Source organism: Pipistrellus hanaki (genome assembly GCF_964339955.1).
Source record: "Pipistrellus hanaki genome assembly, chromosome: X".
Taxonomy (NCBI): domain Eukaryota; kingdom Metazoa; phylum Chordata; class Mammalia; order Chiroptera; family Vespertilionidae; genus Pipistrellus; species Pipistrellus hanaki.
The window spans coordinates 6,002,958-6,023,934 of NC_140524.1; the positions used below are offsets into that span (position 1 = coordinate 6,002,958).

At 43.1% G+C, this 20,977-nt stretch overlaps 1 protein-coding gene across 2 annotated transcripts in view; it reads left to right on the forward strand.

Annotated features, from left to right (window-relative positions):
- Window positions 1–476: 476 nt before the first annotated feature.
- Window positions 477–20,977, forward strand: part of CCNB3 (cyclin B3) — a 48,355-nt gene continuing 27,854 nt past the window's right edge. For both annotated transcript variants that reach the window (XM_084870958.1, XM_084870959.1), the window contains exons 1-3: window positions 477–560; window positions 6,873–6,998; window positions 8,722–8,808. In XM_084870958.1, the coding sequence (XP_084727084.1) occupies window positions 6,909–6,998; window positions 8,722–8,808 (177 nt within the window). In that variant the 5' untranslated portion in view covers window positions 477–560; window positions 6,873–6,908. The remainder of the gene's footprint in view (window positions 561–6,872; window positions 6,999–8,721; window positions 8,809–20,977) is intronic.

A 20,977-nucleotide genomic window follows, 5' to 3' on the forward strand; every position in this document is an offset into this window, starting at 1 on the left:
TGACTTAGGATCACCTGGAGTGCTTATTAAACCATAGTTGGGCCCCATCCCAGAGTATCTAATTCTGCAGGTCTGAATATTTGCTTGGTGTTGTGTTTTACATGCATTCTCTCATTTAATTCGCAAACAGACTTATGATACGAGTACTACTTTATTATTAATGGCTCTCTGGAGCCCAGAGAGGGTGTTTGATTGACGGTGCAGCCACTTCTGCCACTAGCCACTTCCATCATCCTGGCGGGGGGTGTTATGTGTGTGTACGTTTCAGGGATTAGCATACGTTTCTTTTTTTCTAGGGTTCTAAGATGCAAAAAAGAAATTTATTGAGGGGAAAATATGTATAAAGGGTACCTAGTATGATCTTTTGGCCCCATCTAGCGGTTTCAATTCTGACTAAAAAGGGTCAATCCGTTATCCCCCCCTGCTGGCTAGAATGGTACAGTCGGCGCGCCTCCTCTGTGCGCATGCTTGCTGGAGGCTGTTAGTGAGGGGCGGTTGGTAGCCGTTAGTCTGAAGCCATTGGTCTGAGGCGGTTGATGTGAAGCGGTTGGTCTGAGACGGTTGGTCTGAGGCGGTTGGTTGGTCTGAGGCGGTTGGTTGGTCTGAGGTGGTAATTCTAAGGCGGTAATTCTGAGGCGTTAAATCTGTAAGGCGATAATTCTGAGGCCGTTAGTCCCCTCTCCCTCTGCCCCTCGTCCATTTTGGTTTGGTTTCTGTTTCTGACTGGCGGGAAACTCCTTTCCCATGCGTAGTTTTAGGTCCAATCCCACTTATAGGTCGTTAAAGGTTCTTTTGCCTTACACATATAAATATTTGATGTCAGAGCTGGAGCTATGACTGAGGAAAATAAGCTGTTAATCGGAATATTTTTTCCTGTCCGACAAAACATCTGACATTTATCGCGAACATCTGACAGAAAAGTACTTAAAGAGAGTATTAATTGGTGATAGTTTCCCTCCTTTCCTCCAGATAGGATCTTTATTCGTGAATAAATGTTTTAAACAAAGACTACGGAGGAGAGGAAGGGGGGGGGTCTGGGAGCATGAACATCTTCAGGTCCCCCCCCCCCCCCAGCGCTGATAGCCAACCTCCCCCTCTATACACACACTTAAGGATCCCCCACCCCCAGCTTTAGGGGCATTAAAATGGGATGAAAAAAAAGAAATAAAGTAAAATGGGATGAAGACTGGCCTAGTCTTCTGCTTTGTCAGGTAGTTGCCCTGCGCAGGGATGGAGATGTCAGTCAGGCTTAGCCCTTCTGTGCCTGTTGCTCTCAGAGTTAGATGGTAAATGGGGGTAATGAGTTCATGTGGCCACTAGGAGGTCGCAGCTGCTTGGAAAACGTTTCCATAGGAAACAAAAGTCCATTTTGCCAAGTATTTCTCTAAAGAGAATTTGGCATGGGGGCATGCGTGGGGAGGGGTTTGGGATGGGAATGGGGGGGATGAGGACAAATATGTGATACCTTAATCAATAAAGAAATTTAAAAAAAGGGAATTTGGTGATGCCCTCCCCCCTTCATATAATCACTCTCCATCCTAAATGCATTTTTATGTCTGTTTTATTTATTGACTTAATACTTAATATTATATTTATTTATAATACAGATAATATACATATAATATTAATGTAATATTTCCTGAATTGACCCATCATAAAGGTATGTTAGGTTCAAAGGAAGAAGTGTTTGTCTAACTCTCTGTATAGACCCTAACAGTGACACACACACCTAAGACACTCAGTAATCACTATTGGTGATGCTGGTGTATGACAGCAGTGACTGGGTTGGCAATATTCATGCTGAACAACATGTGTTCTCTGAAATCTTTTTAAAAAATGTCTTTATTGATTAAGGTGTTACATATGTGGCCTTATTTCCCCATTGCCTCCTCCGTCCCCCCACTTATGCCCTCACCTCCCTGTTGTCTGTGTCCGTTGGTTAGGCTTATATAAGCCTCTGAAATCTTTAGAAGTTGTATTTTCACCTTGTTTTGGCACTTATGGCGCTGAATTAGTAGCTCCCTGCACTTTGAGGACTTACCCAGAAAATAGGGGCAATAATTTCTACCCTGCTTCACATCACAAGGCGACTTGTGAAGCCAGCAGGAGTTAATGTTTGATTCTACAAAGAGTTCTTAACCGGTCTGAACCTAAATTGTACAGCAGCTCTCCCCTTCCTCCAGCAGGGCTATTTAAAGGGAAAGCCTCTTTAAAGAGAAGCAGTACTCCTGCTGTCAAACCAGCTATTCCTACCAATTGTACAGGCGCAGGGGTCCTCAAACTTTTTAAAGTGGAGGCCAGATCACGGTCCCTCAGAGAGCTGGAGGGCCGGACTATATGAACTACTAATTCCTACTGTAACACCTCGGCTGCGCTCACTGCCCAAAAAACCTGGCGGGCCGGATCAGACTCCTCTGTGGGCCGCATGTGGCCCGCGGGCCGCAGTTTGAAGACCCCTGGCAGGGAACCAAGCCACAAGGTAGCCAATTTGACGAGGAGTTCAATTACTCCCCCATCCCTGTCCCTCCTTGCTGGGTGAGCACACGTCACAACTCCGCACGCAGATTGGTCCTTGTTGGCCAATCACCACTGCAGTTTCTCTAGGACTATAATTTTAAAAACTCACTGCTGGCAGATGGATTGGGGGGAAACGCAGGCCCGGCTGAGATCCACACCGGTCTCGGTCTCTAGGACTTGGTGCTCCATTCATTTATCGAGGCTGCTCCTGGTCTAGGAGTGTGTCCATGTCTTTCCTGTTATGCCCCAATTTCTATGTGAGGTAGGAGCCTTTGGTTTTGTACTGCCTGTTCTGATGTCCGGTATTGGCCATGGAGTGCCCCTTGTTACACGCTGTCTTCTCTTGCCAGGGTGCACGGTGTCCCTGTCAGAAAACCTTTCATTTGTTCTCCTGCCAGTCAGCAGTCTGCGAAGTGAGCCCCATACGAGGTTGGACACGGAGTGTGTATTAGAGGTTGAAATGACGAAGTAAATGGGACTAGGTCCCATCATTTAGGTGGAGCATCCAGTACACATGCCTGAATCAGAGTACATTTACAAAAGGGCTTTTCACAAGTGAAAGTATGCAGGATCAATTTCGGCCACAAGATGAGTCATTTAAGTCAGAGAATGCTATTTGAGGGATGTGTGTTTTGAACTAAAGGTTAATGGAAATGTGTCCTTTCCCCCTTGTTAAACTTCTAACATCTCCATTCTTCTATCTCTGCCTCCAACCCTTCAACTCTGGCATGCCCACTGCTCTGCTATGTGATTAGATTCCTGGAAGGCCAGATGTCAAAGGTGCCTTAGAACCGTGCTTCTTAAGCTTTAAAGTGCCAGAGACAGAGAAGCATCCATCAGACTGTCAAACCTCAGAGGGAAGGTAGGGATGATTGGGGGTCAGGGGGAGAGATCAGCCAAAGGACTTACATGCATGTATATAAGTCTAATCAGTGGACACAGACAACATGGGGGTGAGGGCATGAGTGGGGGGGGGGTTGGGGTTTAATGGGGGGATGAGGATACATATGTAATACCTTAATCAATAAAGAAATTAAAACAAAATAAAGTGCATACGAATCACCGGGGAATATTGTTAATTTGCCTGTGCCTGTTTAGTAAGGCCTAGTGTGGGGCCTGAGATTTTAAATTGCTAAAAGTTCCCACATGTTATTAATGATGCTGGTCCATTTACCACTGTTGGAATAAGATGGAGGCTTTGGTCCCGTTGCCTCGTTTTATTAGGTGGAGAAATGAAGCCTATAGAGGGAAAAGGGACTTGCCTATTGTCACCTAGCCAGCTACCTGCAGTGTTAGAACTAGACCCTAGGCATACTATCCCGCCCAGTGCTGCTTTCACTGACAGACACCATGCCCATTACTCTCCCCAACGTCTTGCTGTCTGTAACCCGCCTTTATATATAAAATGAACTTGCCACTGTTTCCTGTATACTGTCTTTTTCAAAAAATATATATTTTATTGAGGTTTTAGAGGAAGAGAGAGATAGTTAGAAACATCGATCAGCTGCCTCTTGCACAACCCCTACTGGGGATGTGCCCACAACCAAGGTACATGCCCTTGACTGGAATCGAACCCAGGACCTTTCAGTCCGCAGGCCGACGCTCTATCCACTGAGCCAAACTGGTTTCTCCACTGAGCCAAACCGGTTTTGGCTCCAGCACATTCTTTATATGTATTTGAACTCAACCTGGAGAAAAGTTACCCCGTTTCCCCGAAAATAAGACAGTGTCTTATATTAATGTTTGCTCCCAAAGATGCGCTAGGTCTTATTTTCAGGGGATGTCTTATTTTTCCATGAAGAAGAATACGGTACACATTTATTGTTAAATGAAAATAAAGGAAATTTATTACCTGTATACGGTACGGTAGTACGGTAGTTGTCAACACAAACCAGACAAACTGTGAATCCTACAGTATCAAGAATTTACTCATTTATTCAATGACAATCATGTCATCATCTTCTGGAACATCATCAGAACAATCCAATTCCTGGATTTCCTGGTGAATTTCTTGTGACTCCATTTCTTTCAGAACCAGTGGACCAAATCTCTCATGTTTAGCCTAGGGGGGCCTTATTTTCGGGGGATGCCTTATATTTTACTCAGAAGGAAACCTGTAAGTAGGTCTTATTTTTGGAGGATGTCTTATTTTCGGGGAAACACTGGGGCATAGGCCGATGGATAGGCTGCTGCTGCATAGTGCTGCATCCCAGCTTAGGCCTATTGCAGGGGTCAACCACACGGGGCTCTGTACTACTAGGTAAGGGGAGAGCCGGTTATTTTAGAGTGTGGGGACTGGCTGTCCATTGGTCTAGAGGGGTCAGGGGTCAGAATCCATTGACTTTGATGGGTGCCAGAGACCCGGAAGTGTGCCCTGGCAGCCACAGGGAGGGGAGTTGGCTGCAGGAGGTGGAAAAGGTGGCAGAGTCAGGACACATCTCCCTCCTAGCCTCTTTCAACCCCTTCACCCCCACCCCACTGCTCTCCCATTTGTCACATTTTTATGTTACTGTTAGAGCTATGCATGTGAATACTTCTAGGATAAGATCTGTGTTTTATTTGTGTTTGTAACTCTATTGACTGAAGTATCTGGTATGTAGTGGGAACGTGGTTATATTCCCTTTAGTGTCTTTCTTAGGGAAGCCTGTTGTTTGTCAAATGCAGTTGAACTTGGAAATTGAATATGAGTGGGGTTGAAAGGTCAGTTATATCTGAGTGGGAAGGGTCTCTTGTGTATCCAAAAATTAATTCCCCCTAATAATGTATTTGCTTGTAAGACACATAAGTTGAGGACTCACAAACTACAAGAACCTTAAGAAATAGAGAATGGCCTGTGGGGAGGAAGGGGGATGGGAACAGTCTGGAAGGGGTTAATGGAGGGAAATGGAAGGCCTATGTAATGCTTTCAACAATAGAAAAAATTTAAAAAGAAATATAGAATGGGGTTCCATACTGAGATGAGGTGAAGGTAGGATTCTTCCAAGAGTTATAATGACTGTTAAATTGTTATGTCAAATGATTTTCCAATATGTTTTTTTAAAATATATTTTTATTGATTTTTCTACAGAGAGGAAGGAAGAGGGATAGAGAGCTAGAAACGTCGATGAGAGACATCGACCAGCTACCTCTTGCACACCCCCCACTGGGGATGTGCCCGCAACTAATGTACATGCCCTTGACCGGAATCGAATCCGGGACCTTTCAGTTCACAGACCAATGCGCTATCCACTGAGCCAAACCGGTTTTGGCTGATTTTCCAATATGTTACTTTCTTCTGCTAGTAGCTCATTTAAAAAAAATGTTCCTATCAGGTGTCTAGGACTGTATTATAATTTCTTCTGCTTGAATGCAACCTTTGAGTACTCTCTGGCCTATTGTGCATATGTGTGTGTGTGTGCAGTGTATTCGTGTGTTGTCTTTGTAACATAATTTCCATGGCCAGGATCCCATGCCTTTTTTTTTTTTTTAAAATTTCTTTATTGATTAAGGTATCACATATTTGTCCTCAACTCCCTATTACATTACACCCCCCCCCCCCATTGTCCTTGACCACTGGTTAGGCTCATATGTGTGCACCTAAGTCCTTTGGTTGATCTCTCCCTTTTATCTCCACCCTCCCTCTGAGGTCCAACAGTCTGACCCATGGCTCCTTATCTCTGGGTCTGTTCTTGTTCATCAGTCTATGTTGTTCACCATTTCCTCTAGATGAGTGAGATCATGTCTCACTGGAAATATACTTACTAACTAGCCTCCATACTCTATAACCTGTCACATTTTTTTATTGCCTTCAATGTAAATGACATAAGTTGTTCCCAGTGTTCCCAGATCTAAACGTGGAGCTAGGCCATAATTTCAGTACCCACAGAGGATGGCGGGCATTATGCTGGGCTTTTTACATAGGGTATCTAATTTAATTTGAACAGTGTCCTGCCAAAGTAGGTATACTTATCTCCATTTTATAGATGAGATATCTGGATCCCAGGGAGTTTCAGTCACTTACCCAAGGTTAACAGTGCTAGAACCAAGATCTGCCTAACTCAAAGTCTGTTTCCTCCTAGGGATGCTTTAGAGCAGGGGTCCTCAAACTTTTTAAAGTGGGGGCCAGATCACGGTCCCTCAGAGAGCTGGAGGGCCGGACTATATGAACTACTAATTCCTACTGTAACACCTCGGCTGCGCTCACTGCCCAAAAAACCTGGCGGGCCGGATCAGACTCCTCTGCGGGCCGCATGTGGCCCGCGGGCCGTAGTTTGAAGACCCCTGCTTTAGAGAGACTGGGTTTCCTCAAAAGTCTCCAGATAATTCTATGATGTTTCTGGTGAATAGTATTTTAAAGAGACCCTTTCTGATTGCAGCCCTGCCTTGGATAAACCCTGCTGAATCTGTAAGAGATGACACCACCACTTGGAAGCGACAAACATGAGACTAAGAAGTTGCAGTCCAACAAAACTGTGCCCCGTGATGATGACGAATCTGAAAAGGTCAGAGCAAGCTGTCTCTCCTGTGTCTCAAGCAGCCTCTTCCTATGTTGGCTTAGTCCCTATCCTCACCCCTAAATCTTGCCAATTATGTGTGGTTTTATTTAAGAAGGAGGGCAAGGAATAAGAGCCCCTGTGGTTGGAGGAGATCAGCAAATTAGAACTTGGGGAGAAAATATGAACTTTTCTTTCCAATAAATGCATGGCTGAAATGCAGGCCACCCTCCACAATCTTCCAAAGCAAACAATATTCATCTCTCTCTCTCTCTCTTTTTTTTAATTAGGTAGGCTTGGTATCCAATTTCTTTTTATATATATATACAGAGAGGAAGAGAGAGGGATAGTTAGAAACATCGATGAGAGAGAATCATCGATCAGCTGCCTCTTGTGCACCCACTACTGGGGATGTGCCCGCAACCAAGGTACATGCCCTTGACTGGAATCGAACCCGGGACCTTTCATTCCGCAGGCCGACGCTCTATCCACAGAGCCAAACTAGTTTCAGCCACTTCTTGTTAATGATCATATCCATATTCCTACTTTGCCTAAGATGCTCAAAGCATCTTTCCAGGAGGTTGCTTGGTAAATCCTGGGGAGATTATGAAGATAATACAACAAATATATTACCATGCTTTTTATAGCTATTTAATTAGAAGAATGGGTCCATTTTGATTCTGCTGTTTTGATCTTGAGGGTAGTCATTCCAGTCCTGAGTTGTTTTGTGTTCATTTATCATCATACATATTTTATTTTTAAAAATATATTTTATTGATCTTTTACAGAGAGGAAGAGAGAGGGATAGAGAGTTAGAAACATTGATGAGAGAGAAGCATCGATCAGCTGCCTCCTGCACATCTCCTACTGGGGATGTGTCTGCAACCAGGGTACATGCCCTTGACTGGAATCGAACCTGGGACCCTTCAGTCCGCAGGCCAATGCTCTATCCAGTGAGCCAAACCAGCTAGGGCAGTGAGCCAAACCAGCTAGGGCCATCATACATACTTTAATAAGAATTTTACTAATACTAATGAATTGTCATTAAGAGAGTATTTTCTAAAACAAGCATCATTAGGTCAGTTTATTTTCCTTGATTTCTTTCCTTTCAGTACAGATATACATTTTCTAATCATTTTCACTTTAATAAAATGATTTTCATGTAGGGGACAAATATTTTTCCCTGTATAAATTGGCAAGAAATATTTGCTACATGTATCAGTTTTTGTCTATATTGGATTTTCTGATTAGATTTTGCCATTGTAAGTTTTCTTTTGTGGTAGTTATTTTTCCAAATGCAACTTGGGCCAGGATTGAACCTGCAACTCAGGTACATGCCCTTGATCAGGAATTGAATATGGGACCCTTTGATGCATGGACTGACACTCTATAATCACTGACCAACACTGGCCAGGATTGAAGTGAATATCTTGTAGACAGCATATGTGAGGGTCTTCTTTTGTTATCCATTCATCCACCTAACTCTAAGAGTAACAATGATGGTCATCTTATTTCATCACAGCCTTGCCCCTATCATCAATGATTACCTTTTTCAATGATTCTCTAAGCAGCAGTAAATGTCAAAATGTCCTTGTGTTGTAGTTTATTGGGGTTTATATTATGCATCTGCAGTTGCTTGGAGATTCTGGAGTTTCTTTCTGAGCTCCAGAGATGACCCTGAAAAAGACTGTTCACAGTTGGGTATACTCATTTACCTTTTTTACTTTTTTAGAGTGAGGAAGAGTACCAAGCAGTAATATCTCCATCTTCACCTCAGGGACTGCTCAAAATGAGATCAGCTTTCGACGATCTCACCAATGTGAGTATGCTAGTCCAATCCTCTGCTGTGATGTTGCATAAGGTTTAGACAACTTCTTCCTTGAGGGACCTTTCCAGTTTACCAGACTCTGACCCTTTCTGGAATGTAGAGAGCTGATTTTATTTCGAATCAATGACCCAATTTTGAAACTGGAGGGGCTCCTCTACTGGCACATGCATCTGGATTAATTGGTGGAGTTCTCTTGAAGTAGTAGAGTGATTATTAGATAAGAAATCGGAGATAAATATGAGAACTGTGGCATCTTACATTTATATAAAGCCCATAAGTTGGTCAACAGGTTGCCTCAGCACAAGCCGCAGTTTGCCGCTCTGTTAACTAATGAGTTTGCCGATCACTGGTCTAGGGCAGGGGTCCTCAAACTTTTTAAAGTGGGGGCCAGATCACGGTCCCTCAGAGAGCTGGAGGGCCGGACTATATGAACTACTAATTCCTACTGTAACACCTTGGCTGCGCTCACTGCCCAAAAAACCTGGCGGGAAGGATCAGACTCCCCTAGGGGCTGCATGTGGCCCGCGGGCCGTAGTTTGAAGACCCCTGGTCTAGGGCAATGTTTATCAACTTAAGCACTATGGGCATTTGGGGCAGGACATTTTTGTTGTTGTTGTATAGGAATGACCTCAGGCAACATCCCTGAACCCCAGGCTTTAAGTTCCAGTAGCATCCCAGTCATAGTGACAATAAAAAAAAGCTCCCTGATGTATAGAATCATTGGGCACCACAGCTCCATATCTGATCTTCAAGTATGGAGCTCTTGGAACTCAATTTTGACTAGAATTCTTTTTTTTATATTTTATTGATTTTCCAGAGAGGAAGGGAGAGGGATAAAGAGCTAGAAATGTCAATGAGAGAGAAACATCGACCAGCTGCCTCCTACACACCCCCTACCTCACATACCCCCTACCTCCTACACACCTCCTACACACCCACAGCCATGCCTTTGACCAGAATTGAACCTGGGACCTTTCAGTCCACAGACTGACGCTCTATTCACTGAGCCAAACCGGTTTCGGCATTAACTAGAATTCTTGAGTTCACTTCCAAGTTACTCCCTTCTGGTATTATGTAAGTAGCAGCAAAAACCCAGAATAAATGGAATGTTATTAATTGATTATAGAATTGGGCTAAAGGTAATCTTTGGCCTTAGATAATAGTGACTGATGCCTACTGAGTGCTTACCATCTGCCAGACACTATTCTAAGCACTTTTTCTGTATCAACTTGATCCTCATATAAGCCTTTGAGGTAGATGCTATCATTATCTCCACTTTACAAATGAGGACTTGTCCAATGTTTGTTTTGAAGTCTGTTTCAGCTATGATACAGAGAACCTGGTGAACTGTTCCTGCCATTTATAATAAAGTGCTCTTCCGTGGCTACCTGAATACTTGTCTCTACCAGATAATATTTATCCTCTTGGTCAGGATTGAATGAGCATTGATAAAGTTCACCCCTTTGGATCTCTGCTCTTTAGATGCTATGTGACCATCTTTGTGCTAATATAGTCTCTTCCCCATAGAGATGACAACATATATGATTAGGTTATAGCTTTCTGCCTAATTTCAGATTTACTATATAAACGTTGAAAGAGACCCCTTCCATATACTGTGTTTCCCCGAAAATAAGACATCCTCCGAAAATAAGACCTACTTACAGGTTTCCTTCTGAGTGAAATATAAGGCATCCCCCGAAAATAAGCCCCCCCACCCCCACCTCCCTAGGCTAAACATGAGAGATTTGGTCCACTGGTTCTGAAAGAAATGGAGTCACAAGAAATTCACCAGGAAATTCAGGAATTGGATTGTTCTGATGATGTTCCAGAAGATGATGACATGATTGTCCTTGAATAAATGAGTAAATTCTTGATACTGTAGGATTCACAGTTTGTCTGGTTTGTGTTGACAACTACCGTACTACCGTACCGTATACAGGTAATAAATTTCCTTTATTTTCATTTAACAATAAATGTGTACCGTATTCTTCTTCATGGAAAAATAAGACATCCCTTGAAAATAAGACCTAGTGCATCTTTGGGAGCAAAAATTAATATAAGACACTGTCTTATTTTCGGGGAAACAGGGTAGATCTGTGGGGTTAGGTTTGTTTCCTGAGTTATTTAACCATGGATCTAGAAACTTGGCTGAATTAAGTCACACACATCAGGAGCAGGTGCAGCCCATGTTGGTGTAGCTTCCCTTGGCCTGCAGAGTCTGTGATGGGAAACGTCTCACAATATGTGAGAAACTTGCTATGTCTCAGTCCTTTCTCATTAAGTTTATATGGCTATTTATAAAGAAAAAACACAAATAAACTAATAGTAAGTACATGCAGATATCCAGGACTCTCTTGATACTCTGACTGAATTCAACATCTGCTAGGCCACATCCTCATTCAGGGTGGGGATGGGATTAGAAAGGCATCCCTGAGCAGCATCGTTGCCTCTATCTAGCTTTACAAATTCCCAGAAGCCCATTTTAACTTTGCATTCAAGTTCTGAGGATTCACTTTGGTCACCAGTGCTTTCCAGAGAACCTTCCATTATTACAATGAACTTAAGCCATTCTGAGGGTTGGGCACTTGCAGGTGTCTGAGCTCATCTATTTGAGGGTTTAGGGCTCCCTTTTCCATAATTTTGGGGTTCCTTATATGATTATTTTTTGCTTTCTATCAGCATTAATAGGGCTCCCTATATCTATATCTGTTTTCTCCTTAATATTCACAATAGTGAAGTCCTAGCCTGCCAAAAGTTTTGACCTATTTTGATTAGTTAATCTGCTGTGAGGGTTTTTCCCCCCTCTCCTTTGTCATTCTGGCATGGGAAGGATTCTGATATGTAAGAGCTGACCTTAAGCCCGTAGACAAGGAGATAGGTCCATATCCACGTTTACCTAAATGATTTTGTGTCAGTAGGATTTTCAACTCTATTTTCCCATGCCCTTATGAAAGAATTGTGGGGAAGAACAGTTAAAGGTCTCCCTGAGCTTAGATTTGAAAATATTTGTGCTTTGAACCTTTACATTTGGCAGGTACAGAGTTTCACCTTGGGGGTTAGGGTCTCCACCTCTTTCCTTCAAAGAATGTATTATAGTACTTATTTTTTTTTTCAATTCTGAATCTCAATTGCATATATTAGGAGTTAATAAATCTTCAAGTAAAGTTAAAATGAAAACTGTGCCAAGCTCTTTGAAGAGCAGAGTGGGATGACTTGAGTGCCTTAGAAAGAATTCCCTATTGGGTTGTAGTTGCTTATTATGATCTCATGATACAAAGGTATCACTTTCAAAAATAATTTATTTAGAAATAATTTCAAATATACAAATTTGCAAAAAAAAAAAACAACAACAAAAAAACAGTACAAAGAATACACACAAAGTCTTTACCTAAAGTCATGTATTATGTTAATGTTTTATCGCATTTGCTTACACCCATCATGGTCCTTTATTCCCAAGTACTTTAGTGTATATTTTCTTGGAGAAACCACAGTAGAGATAACAACTTTGTAAAATTACATCAATATAATATTTTTATGATATATTGTAAACTGTTGTCCATATTCTAACTTTTCCAGTTAACTTTATAAGATCAACACTATAAACATTTTTCCTCTTCCAGTAAAGGATTCAGTTTAAGGTCATTTGCTTGTAATTTCTCTAGCTTCTTTTACTTTGGAACATTCCCATAGCATTTCTTTGTTTTATTTTTTATGACAGTACCCTTTTTGAAGAATACAGTCCCACCCAACTTCCCCTTTTAAAAATAGAACATTCCTCATTTTATGTTTATCCGATGTTTCCATGTGATTAGATCGATGTTATACATTCTTGGCTAGAGTACTGTGTAGGTGATGTTCTGTCCTTCTTAGGCTATCACATCTGGAGATACACGATGCCTATCTGTCCCTCATTGGTAATGTTAAATTTGATCACTGAGTTAAGCCTGGTTTCTCCAATGTATAATTTTATTGTTTCTTTTTCTCCTCTTGCAACAAATAGGCAATCTGTGGGACACACTCTTAAGAGCCTGCAAATAACATGCTCTTCATAAAAAATGTCCCTTAGATTTAGCATCCATTGATGATTTTTCCCCCTAAATCAATCCTTATGATGATTTTCCAACTCTAGTATTCACTCCCCATTTATTAGACTGATCTGGATATTCTACTACAAGCATGAGCCTTCCCTTCTTCCCTGTTTATTTATTATTGATATGGACTTATGAACTCCTGTTTTTCAGTGGTTTATATTCATTATTGTGATTAAGTATTATTTTTAATATAAAAATGTACTTTTATTTTATATCATATTTCCAGCTTGAAATCAAAGCAAATAAAAGTATAGCATATTATAATTCATTTAAACAAAATTTAACACAAATTTAAATAGAAATGTAAAGTCATCCCATTCAAGGATCAGGTTTCTTCTGAATGAAACTTTTTAAAAGAGAAATATGTTTCTTTTATATTTATTTATTTATTTATTTATTTATTTATTTATTTAAAATATATTTCTTTATTGATTTCAGAGAGGAAGGAAGGGGGATAGAGAGATAGAAACATCAACGATGAGAGAGAATCATTGATGGGCTGCCTTCTGCATGCCCCTACTGGGGATTGAGCCCGCAATCCAGGCATGTGCCCTTGGCTGGAATCGAACCTGGGACCCTTCAGTCTGCATGCTGACATTCTATCCACTGACCAAACCAGCTAGGGCTCTTTTTTTTAATTTAATAAATCTTTATTGTTAAGATCATTACAACTGTTTCTCCTTTTCCCTCCCATAGCTCCCCTCCACCCAGTTCCCACCTCACCCTCTGTCCTTACCTCCCCCGCATTGTCCTCAACCATAGGTGTACGATTTTTGTCTAGTCTCTTCCTACACCCCCCCATAACCTTTTCCCCCTGAGAATTATCAGTCCACTCCCTTTCTAAGCCCTGATTCTATTATATTCACCAGTTTATTCTGTTCCTCATATTTTTATTTTTTAAATTTAATAAATCTTTATTGCTCAGGTTATTACAATTGTTTCTCCTCCCCCCCCCATAGCTCCCTTCCACCCAATTTCCACCCCACCCTCTGCCCTTACCTCCCCCCCCATTGTCCTCATTCATAGGTGTACGATTTTAATCCAGTCTATTCCTGCACCATCACACCTCTTTCCTCCTGATAATTATCAATCCACTCCCTTTCTTTGCCCCTGATTCTATTGTACTCACCAGTTTATTCTGTTCCTCAGATTTTTAATTCACTTGATTTTTAGATTCACTTGTTGATATATATGTATTTGTTGATTATAATTTTTATCTTTTTTCTTCTTCTTCCTCTTCTTAAAGAATACCTTTCAGCATTTCATATAATACTGGTTTGGTGGTGATGAACTTCTTTAGCTTCTTCTTATCTGTGAAGCTCTTTATCTGCCCTTCAATTCTGAATGATAACTTTGCTATGTAGAGTAAGCTTGGTTGTAGGTTCTTGCTATTCATCACTTTGAATATTTCTTGCCACTCCCATCTGGCCTGCATAATTTCTGTTGAGAAATCAGCTGATAATCGTATGGGTGCTTCCTTATAGGTAACTAACTGCTTTTCTCTTGCTGCTTGTAAGATTCTCTTTGTCTTTTGCCCTTGGCATTTTAATTATGATGTGTCTTGGTGTGATCCTCTTTGGATTCCTTTTTTTTTCTGATTGGGATTTTATTTTATTTTATTTTAAAATATATTTTTATTGATTTCAGAGAGGAGAGGAGAGAGACAGAGAGATAGGAACATCAATGATGAGAATCATTGATCTGCTGCCCCTGCATACTCTACACTGGGGACTGAACCCACAACCCTGGCATATGCCAAGAATTAAACCGTGACCTCCTGGTTCATAGGTCAGTGCTCAACCATTTTCTGTGCACTTCCTGGGCTTGTAAGTCTATTTCTTTCACCAGGTGAGGGAACTTTTTGGTCATTATTTCTTTTCTTTTTTTTAAAATATATTTTATCGATTTTTTACAGAGAGGAAGAGAGAGGAATAGAGAGCCAGAAACATCGATGAGAGAGAAACATCGACCAGCTGCCTCCTGCACACCCCCTACTGGGGATGTGCCCACAACCAAGGTACATGCCCTTGCCCGGAATCGAGCCTGGGACATTTCAGTCCACAGACCGACGCTCTGCCACTCAGCCAAACCGGCTTTGGCGGTCATTATTTCTTCAAATATGTTTTCAGTTATCTTGTTCTCTCTATTTTTCTGGAACCCCCATAATTCTGATGTTGGTATGCTTGAAGTTGTCCCAGAGGCTTCTTACATTATCTTCAACTTTTTGGATTCTTTTTTCTTTTCCGGTTGAGTGTTTTTTGCTTCTTTGTATTTCGTCTTTGACTTGATTCTTGCGTTCCTCTAGTCTGCTGTTGGGTCTCTATATGATATTTTTTATTTCAATCAGTGTATGTTTAATTTCTGAATGGCCCATTTTCATATCCTCGAGGGTCTAGCTAAATTTATAGGCCTTTTCTAGGAAATTCTTGAGAACCATATAACCATGGTTTTGAACTCTATATCCAGTCATTTGTTTTCCTCCATTTCTTTCATTTGTGATCTATTTCTTTGTCTTTGCATTTTTGCTGCTTCCCTGAGTTGGTAGGGTAGCTTTGTGTGCTAGGTGTCCTATATGGCTCAGTGGGTCAGCCTCCCCAATTACCTAAGATGGACACTCTTGGTGTACCCCTTTGTGGACTGTGTGGACAGCCTTGTTGTAGGTAAGACTTGATTGTTGTTGGTATCACTGGGAGGAATTGACCTCCAGACCAATTAGTTGTGGGTATCAGCTGTGTCTGCTCTGGGAGAACTTCTGTGCTAGAAACAGCCTTATGGAACCAGTCTTGCAAAATTGAAAAAGCCTCTGTGCTCAGCTGGGAGGGGCAGAGTCTCAGGGCTGAGCAGACAGTCTTGGCTTCTGTCAGCCCTTCCCTACAAGGCCCCTGGGTCTCAGTGTCCCTTGGTAATCGCTGCAAACACCTCTGAGAGAAAGCTGTCCTCAAGTTTTGCCCACTGCCGGCCAGTCCAGTTTCTCCACCAGTGAATCTGGATTCCCAGATTCTCACCTGGAACTGGATTTCAGAGCAGTTGGGAGTTTCCGGTTCCCTCCAGCTAGAGAAAGCCTGTGGCACACTCAGCAGTCAGTCCTCTCTGCACGTTCTTGTGTGCCTGCCTCCAGACCTCTGCCTTTCATGGCTCCCCTGAGTTTCTGCCTGACAGTCTAGATTCCCCCATAAGAACATGGGTCCCAAGGGGCTTGCCCGGAACTGGGGTTCAGTGCAGTCAGAACTGGGGTTCAGTGCAGTCTGGACCTTCTGACTCCCTCCTGCTAGGGAAAGCCAGTGGCAACCTTATCAGTCAGTCTTCTCTGTTTGCCTCCAGACCCTTGCCTGCCATGGCAACCCCGAGTCTCTGAGGGCCTTTCTCTCTACCTGACAGTCCAGACTCCCTCTGGATGAGCCTGGGTCCACAGGGTTTTGCCCAGAACTGGGGTTTAGTGCAGTTGGCACTGGGTTTCAGTGCAGTTGGGAGCTTCCTTCCCCCACCCGCCAGAGAGAGCTAGCCAGGCACTCAGCTGCCCTTTCTCTCTGTGCACATCTCTCTGTACCTCAGCCCTTTGTAGCTCCTCTGATTCTCCGTTAGCTTTTCTCTTTCCTTCTAGTTGTAGAATTTCCACTCAGCCAGCTTTCCTGTGGTTCTGGATGATGTCAGTTCTGTCTTTTAGTTGTAGTTTTAAAATTGTTGTGTGAGGCAGCTGTTTAGGTGCTTACTTATGCCGCCATATTGGTTTCAATAGGGCTCTCTTATTGAGCTAACATTGGTTAATAACATTATGTAATTTTCAGGTACGACATTATAATTTGATATCTGTATACACTATAGCATGCTCATCATCAAAAGTATAGTTTCTATTCATCAGCATATATTTGATCCTCTTTCCACTTTATCTTTATTTTTTATTTATTTACTAGAGGCCTGGTGCACAAAATTCATGCACGGAGGGAGGGGAGTCCCTCAGTCCAGCCTGCACCCTCTCCAATTTTGGACCCCTACCGGGATCGGGCCTCAATGGGCAGTTGGACATTCCTCTTACAATCCAGGACTGCTGGCTCCCACCTGCTCACCTGATTGCCTTCCTGATTGCACCTAACCGCTTTTGCCTGCCAGCCTGATCACCCCCTAACCACTTCACTGCCAGCCTGATTGATGCCTAGTTGCTCCCCTGCCAGCCTGTTTGCCCTCAACTTTCCTCCTTTGCCAGCCGGTCACCCCCAACTGCCTTCCCCTGCAGGCTTGATCACCTCGAACTGCCCTCTCTTGCAGGCCTGGTCCCTCTCAACTGCCCTCCCTTGGTGGCCATCTTGTGTCCACATGGGGGCAGGATCTTTGACCAGATGGGGGCAGCTATCTTGATTTTGTGTGTTGGAGTGATGGTCAATCTGCATATTCTTTTATTAGATAGGATAGAGGCCTGGTGCAAGGGTGGGGGCCAGCTGGTTTGCCCTGAAGGGTGTCCCAGATCAGGGTGGGGGTTCCCTTGGGGTGTGGGGTGGCCTTGGCGAGGGGCCTGTGGTGGTTTTCAGGCCAACCACACCCCCTGGCGACCCAAGCAGAGGCCCTGGTATCTGGAATTGATTTACCTTCTACAATTGAAACTTTGTAGCCTGGAGCGGCCAAACCTTCTGCTGGCTCTTGTGGCTGGCAGCCATTTCTATTGGTATGTATCTTGTATAATTTAAACTTTGTAGCCTTAAGTGGAGGCCTGGGCCAGCCACTGTGTGCAGAAAGCTTTGCTTCTTCCATTGCCGGGGGCAACCCTAGCCTCCCACTCTTTCCAGCTCTGTGGCTGCCACCATTTCTGTTGGGATTTATGTATCTTCTATAATTGAAACTTTGTAGCCTTGAGTGGAAGCTTAGGCCGGCTAGGGCAGGCGGAAAGCTTGGCTTCTTCCATTGCCAGAGAAACCCAAGCCTCCCTACTGCTCTCTTTGGCCACAGCCATTTTGGTTGGGTTTATTTGCATACTTGCTCTGATTGGCTGGTGGGCATAGCTGGTGGGTGTAGTGGAGTGATGGTTAATTTGCATATTACTCTTTTATTAGATAGGATGTTTATTGTTTAAAGTATTACATATGTCTTCTTTTTCTCCCATTGCCCTTTTCCTGGCCACTCCCATCCCCAAGCACATGCCTTCACCCCCTTAGTGTCTGTGTCCATTGGTTATGCTTATATGCATACATATAAGTCCTTTGGTTGACTCTTACCCCACCACACCTCCCTTACCTTCCCTCTGAGGTTTGATTGTTTGATGCTTCTTTATCTCTGGATCTGTTTTTGTTCATCAGTTTATGTTGTTGATTATATTTTACAAATGAGTGAGATCATGTGATATTTATGTTTCTCAGACTGTCTTATTTTGCTTAGCATAATGCTCTCCATGCCCATCTGTGCCATTGTGAATGGTAGGAGTTTTTTCTTTTTTAAAGCAGCATAGTATTCCATTGTATAGATGTACGACGGTGTTTTTTTTTTTTAAATTTCTTTATTGATTAAGGTGTTACATATGTGTTCTTATTCCCCCATTACCCCTCCCATCCCCCCACTCATGCCCTCACCCCCCCTGTTGTCTGTGTCCATTGGTTAGGCTTATATGCATGCATACAAGTCATTTGGTTGATCTTTCCCCTTTACCCCTCCCCTCCCCCACTTTCCCTCTGAGATTTGATAGTCTGATCAGTGTTTTTCTATCTCTGGATCATATTTTGTTCATCAGTTTATGTGTTTCATTATATTCCACAAAGGAGTGAGATAATGTGATATTTATCTTTCTCTGACTGGCTTATTTCACTTAGCATAATGCTCTCTAGTTCCAGCCATGCTGTTGCAAATGGTAAGAACTTCTTCTTCTTCTTCTTCTTCTTCTTCTTCTTCTTCTTTTTTTTTTTTTTACCACAACATAGTATTCCATTGTGTAGCTGTACCATAGTCTTAAAAAAAAAAAATAAATATATATATATATATATATATATATATATATATAGATATAGATATATATATTTCATTGATATTTTACAGAGAGGAAGAGAGAGGAATAGAGAGCTAGAAACATCGATGAGAGAGAATCATTGATCAGCTGCCTCTTGCACACCCCCCACTGGGGATGTACCCACAACCAAGGTACATGCCCTTGACCGGAATCGAACCTGGGACCTTTCAGTCTGCAACGCTCTATCCACTGAGCCAAACCGGTTTTGCCTTACTATAATTTTTTAATCCACTCATTTGCTGATGGGTACTTAGGCTATTTCCAAATCTTAGCTATTGTAAATTGTTCCTCTATGAACATAGGGGTGCATATATCCATTCTAATTGGTATTTCTAGTTTTTGGTATCACAGTTTTTTAATCCACTCATCTGCTTATGGGCACTTAGGCTGTTTCCAAATTTTACCTATTGTAAATTGTGCTGCTATGAACATAGGGGTACCTATAGCCTTTCTGATTGATGTTTCTGATTTCTTGGGTATATTACTAGAAGTGGGATGACTGGGTCAAATGGGCATTCCATTTTTAATTTTTTGAGGAAACGCCACATGGTTTTCCACATTGTTTGCACCAGTCTGTATTCCCACCAGCAGTACAAGAGGGTTCCTTTTTCTCCACATCCTTGCCAGCACTTGTTGTTTGTTGATTTGTTGATGATAGCCATTCTGTCAGGTGTGAGATAGTACCTCATTGTCATTTTGATTTGCGTCTCTCGGATTATTAGTGACTTTCAGCATATTTTTATATGTCTCTTGGACTTTTGTATGTCTACTTTCAAAAAGTGTCTATTTAGTTATTTTGCCCATTTTTTAATTGGATTGTTTATCTTCCCTTTGTTAAGTTGTATAAGTTCCCTGTAAATTTTAGAGATTAAACTCTTATCTGAAATATCATTGGCAAATATGTTCTCACATGCAATGTGATTTCTTGTTATTTTGTTGATTGTTTCTTTTGCTGTGCAGAAGCTTTTTATTTTGAAGTAGTCCCATATGTTTATTTTCTCCTTACTTTCCATTGCCTTAGGAGCTGTATCGGTAAAGATATTGCTATGACATATATCTGATATTTTGCTGCCTCTGGATTCTTCTAAGATTTTTATGGTTGGTGGTGAGCAGGCCATCGGGGGGGCAGTTGGGGGTGAGCAGGCTGGGAGGGGGGCAGTTGGGAGCAATCAGGCCAAAAGGGGGGACACTTGGGGGTGAGCAGGCCAGGAGGGGGGCAGTTGGGGGTGAGCAGGCTAGAAGGGGGGCATTTGGGGGTGAGCAGGCCAGGAGGGGAGGAGGTTGGGGACGAGCAGGCCAGCAGGGGAGGGCAATTGGTGCCAAGCAGTCTAGAAGTGGTCAGTTGGGGGCGATCAGGCCAGCAGGAGTATAGTTGGGGGGCTAGCAGGCCAGCAGGGGGGCAGTTGGGAGTGAGCAGGCTGGGAGGGGGGCAGTTGAGCATGATCCGGCTGGAAGGCCAGGAGGGGAGGGCAGTTGGTGGCAGCAGTCTAGAAGTGGTCAGTTGGGGGCGAGTAGGCCATCAGGGAGGGGCAGTTGGTGAAGAGCAGGCTGGAAATGGGGGGCATTTGTGGGCAAGCAGGCCAGCAGGGGGGCAGTTGGGGGTGAGCAGGCTGGGAGGGGCAGTTGGGAGCAAGCAGGCCAGGAGGGGAGCAGTTGTGTATGATCCGGCTGGAATGCGGGGCAGTAGGGCATGAGCATGCCACCAGGAAAGGGGAGTTGGGGGTGAGAAGTCCAGGAGGGTGGCAGTTGAGGCGATCAGGCTGGAATGGGGGGCAGTTGGTGGCAAGCAGGCTGGCAGGGGAGGGCAGTTAGGGTGAGCAGGCCAGTGGAGGGGCAGTTTGGGGTGATCAGGTCGGCAGGGGGTGGGCAGTTGAGTGTGAGAAGGCCAGCAGGCAGAGTGGTTAGGGGCAATCAGACAGGCAGGCAGGTGAATGGTTAGGAGCCAGCAGTCCCACATTGCAAGAGGGATGTCCAACTTCCGGTTTAGGCTTGATCCCACAGTGGTCCCATATTGGAGAGGCTGCAGACCGGGTTGAGAGACACTCCCCCCACAACCCCTGTGCATGAATTTTGTGCACTGGGC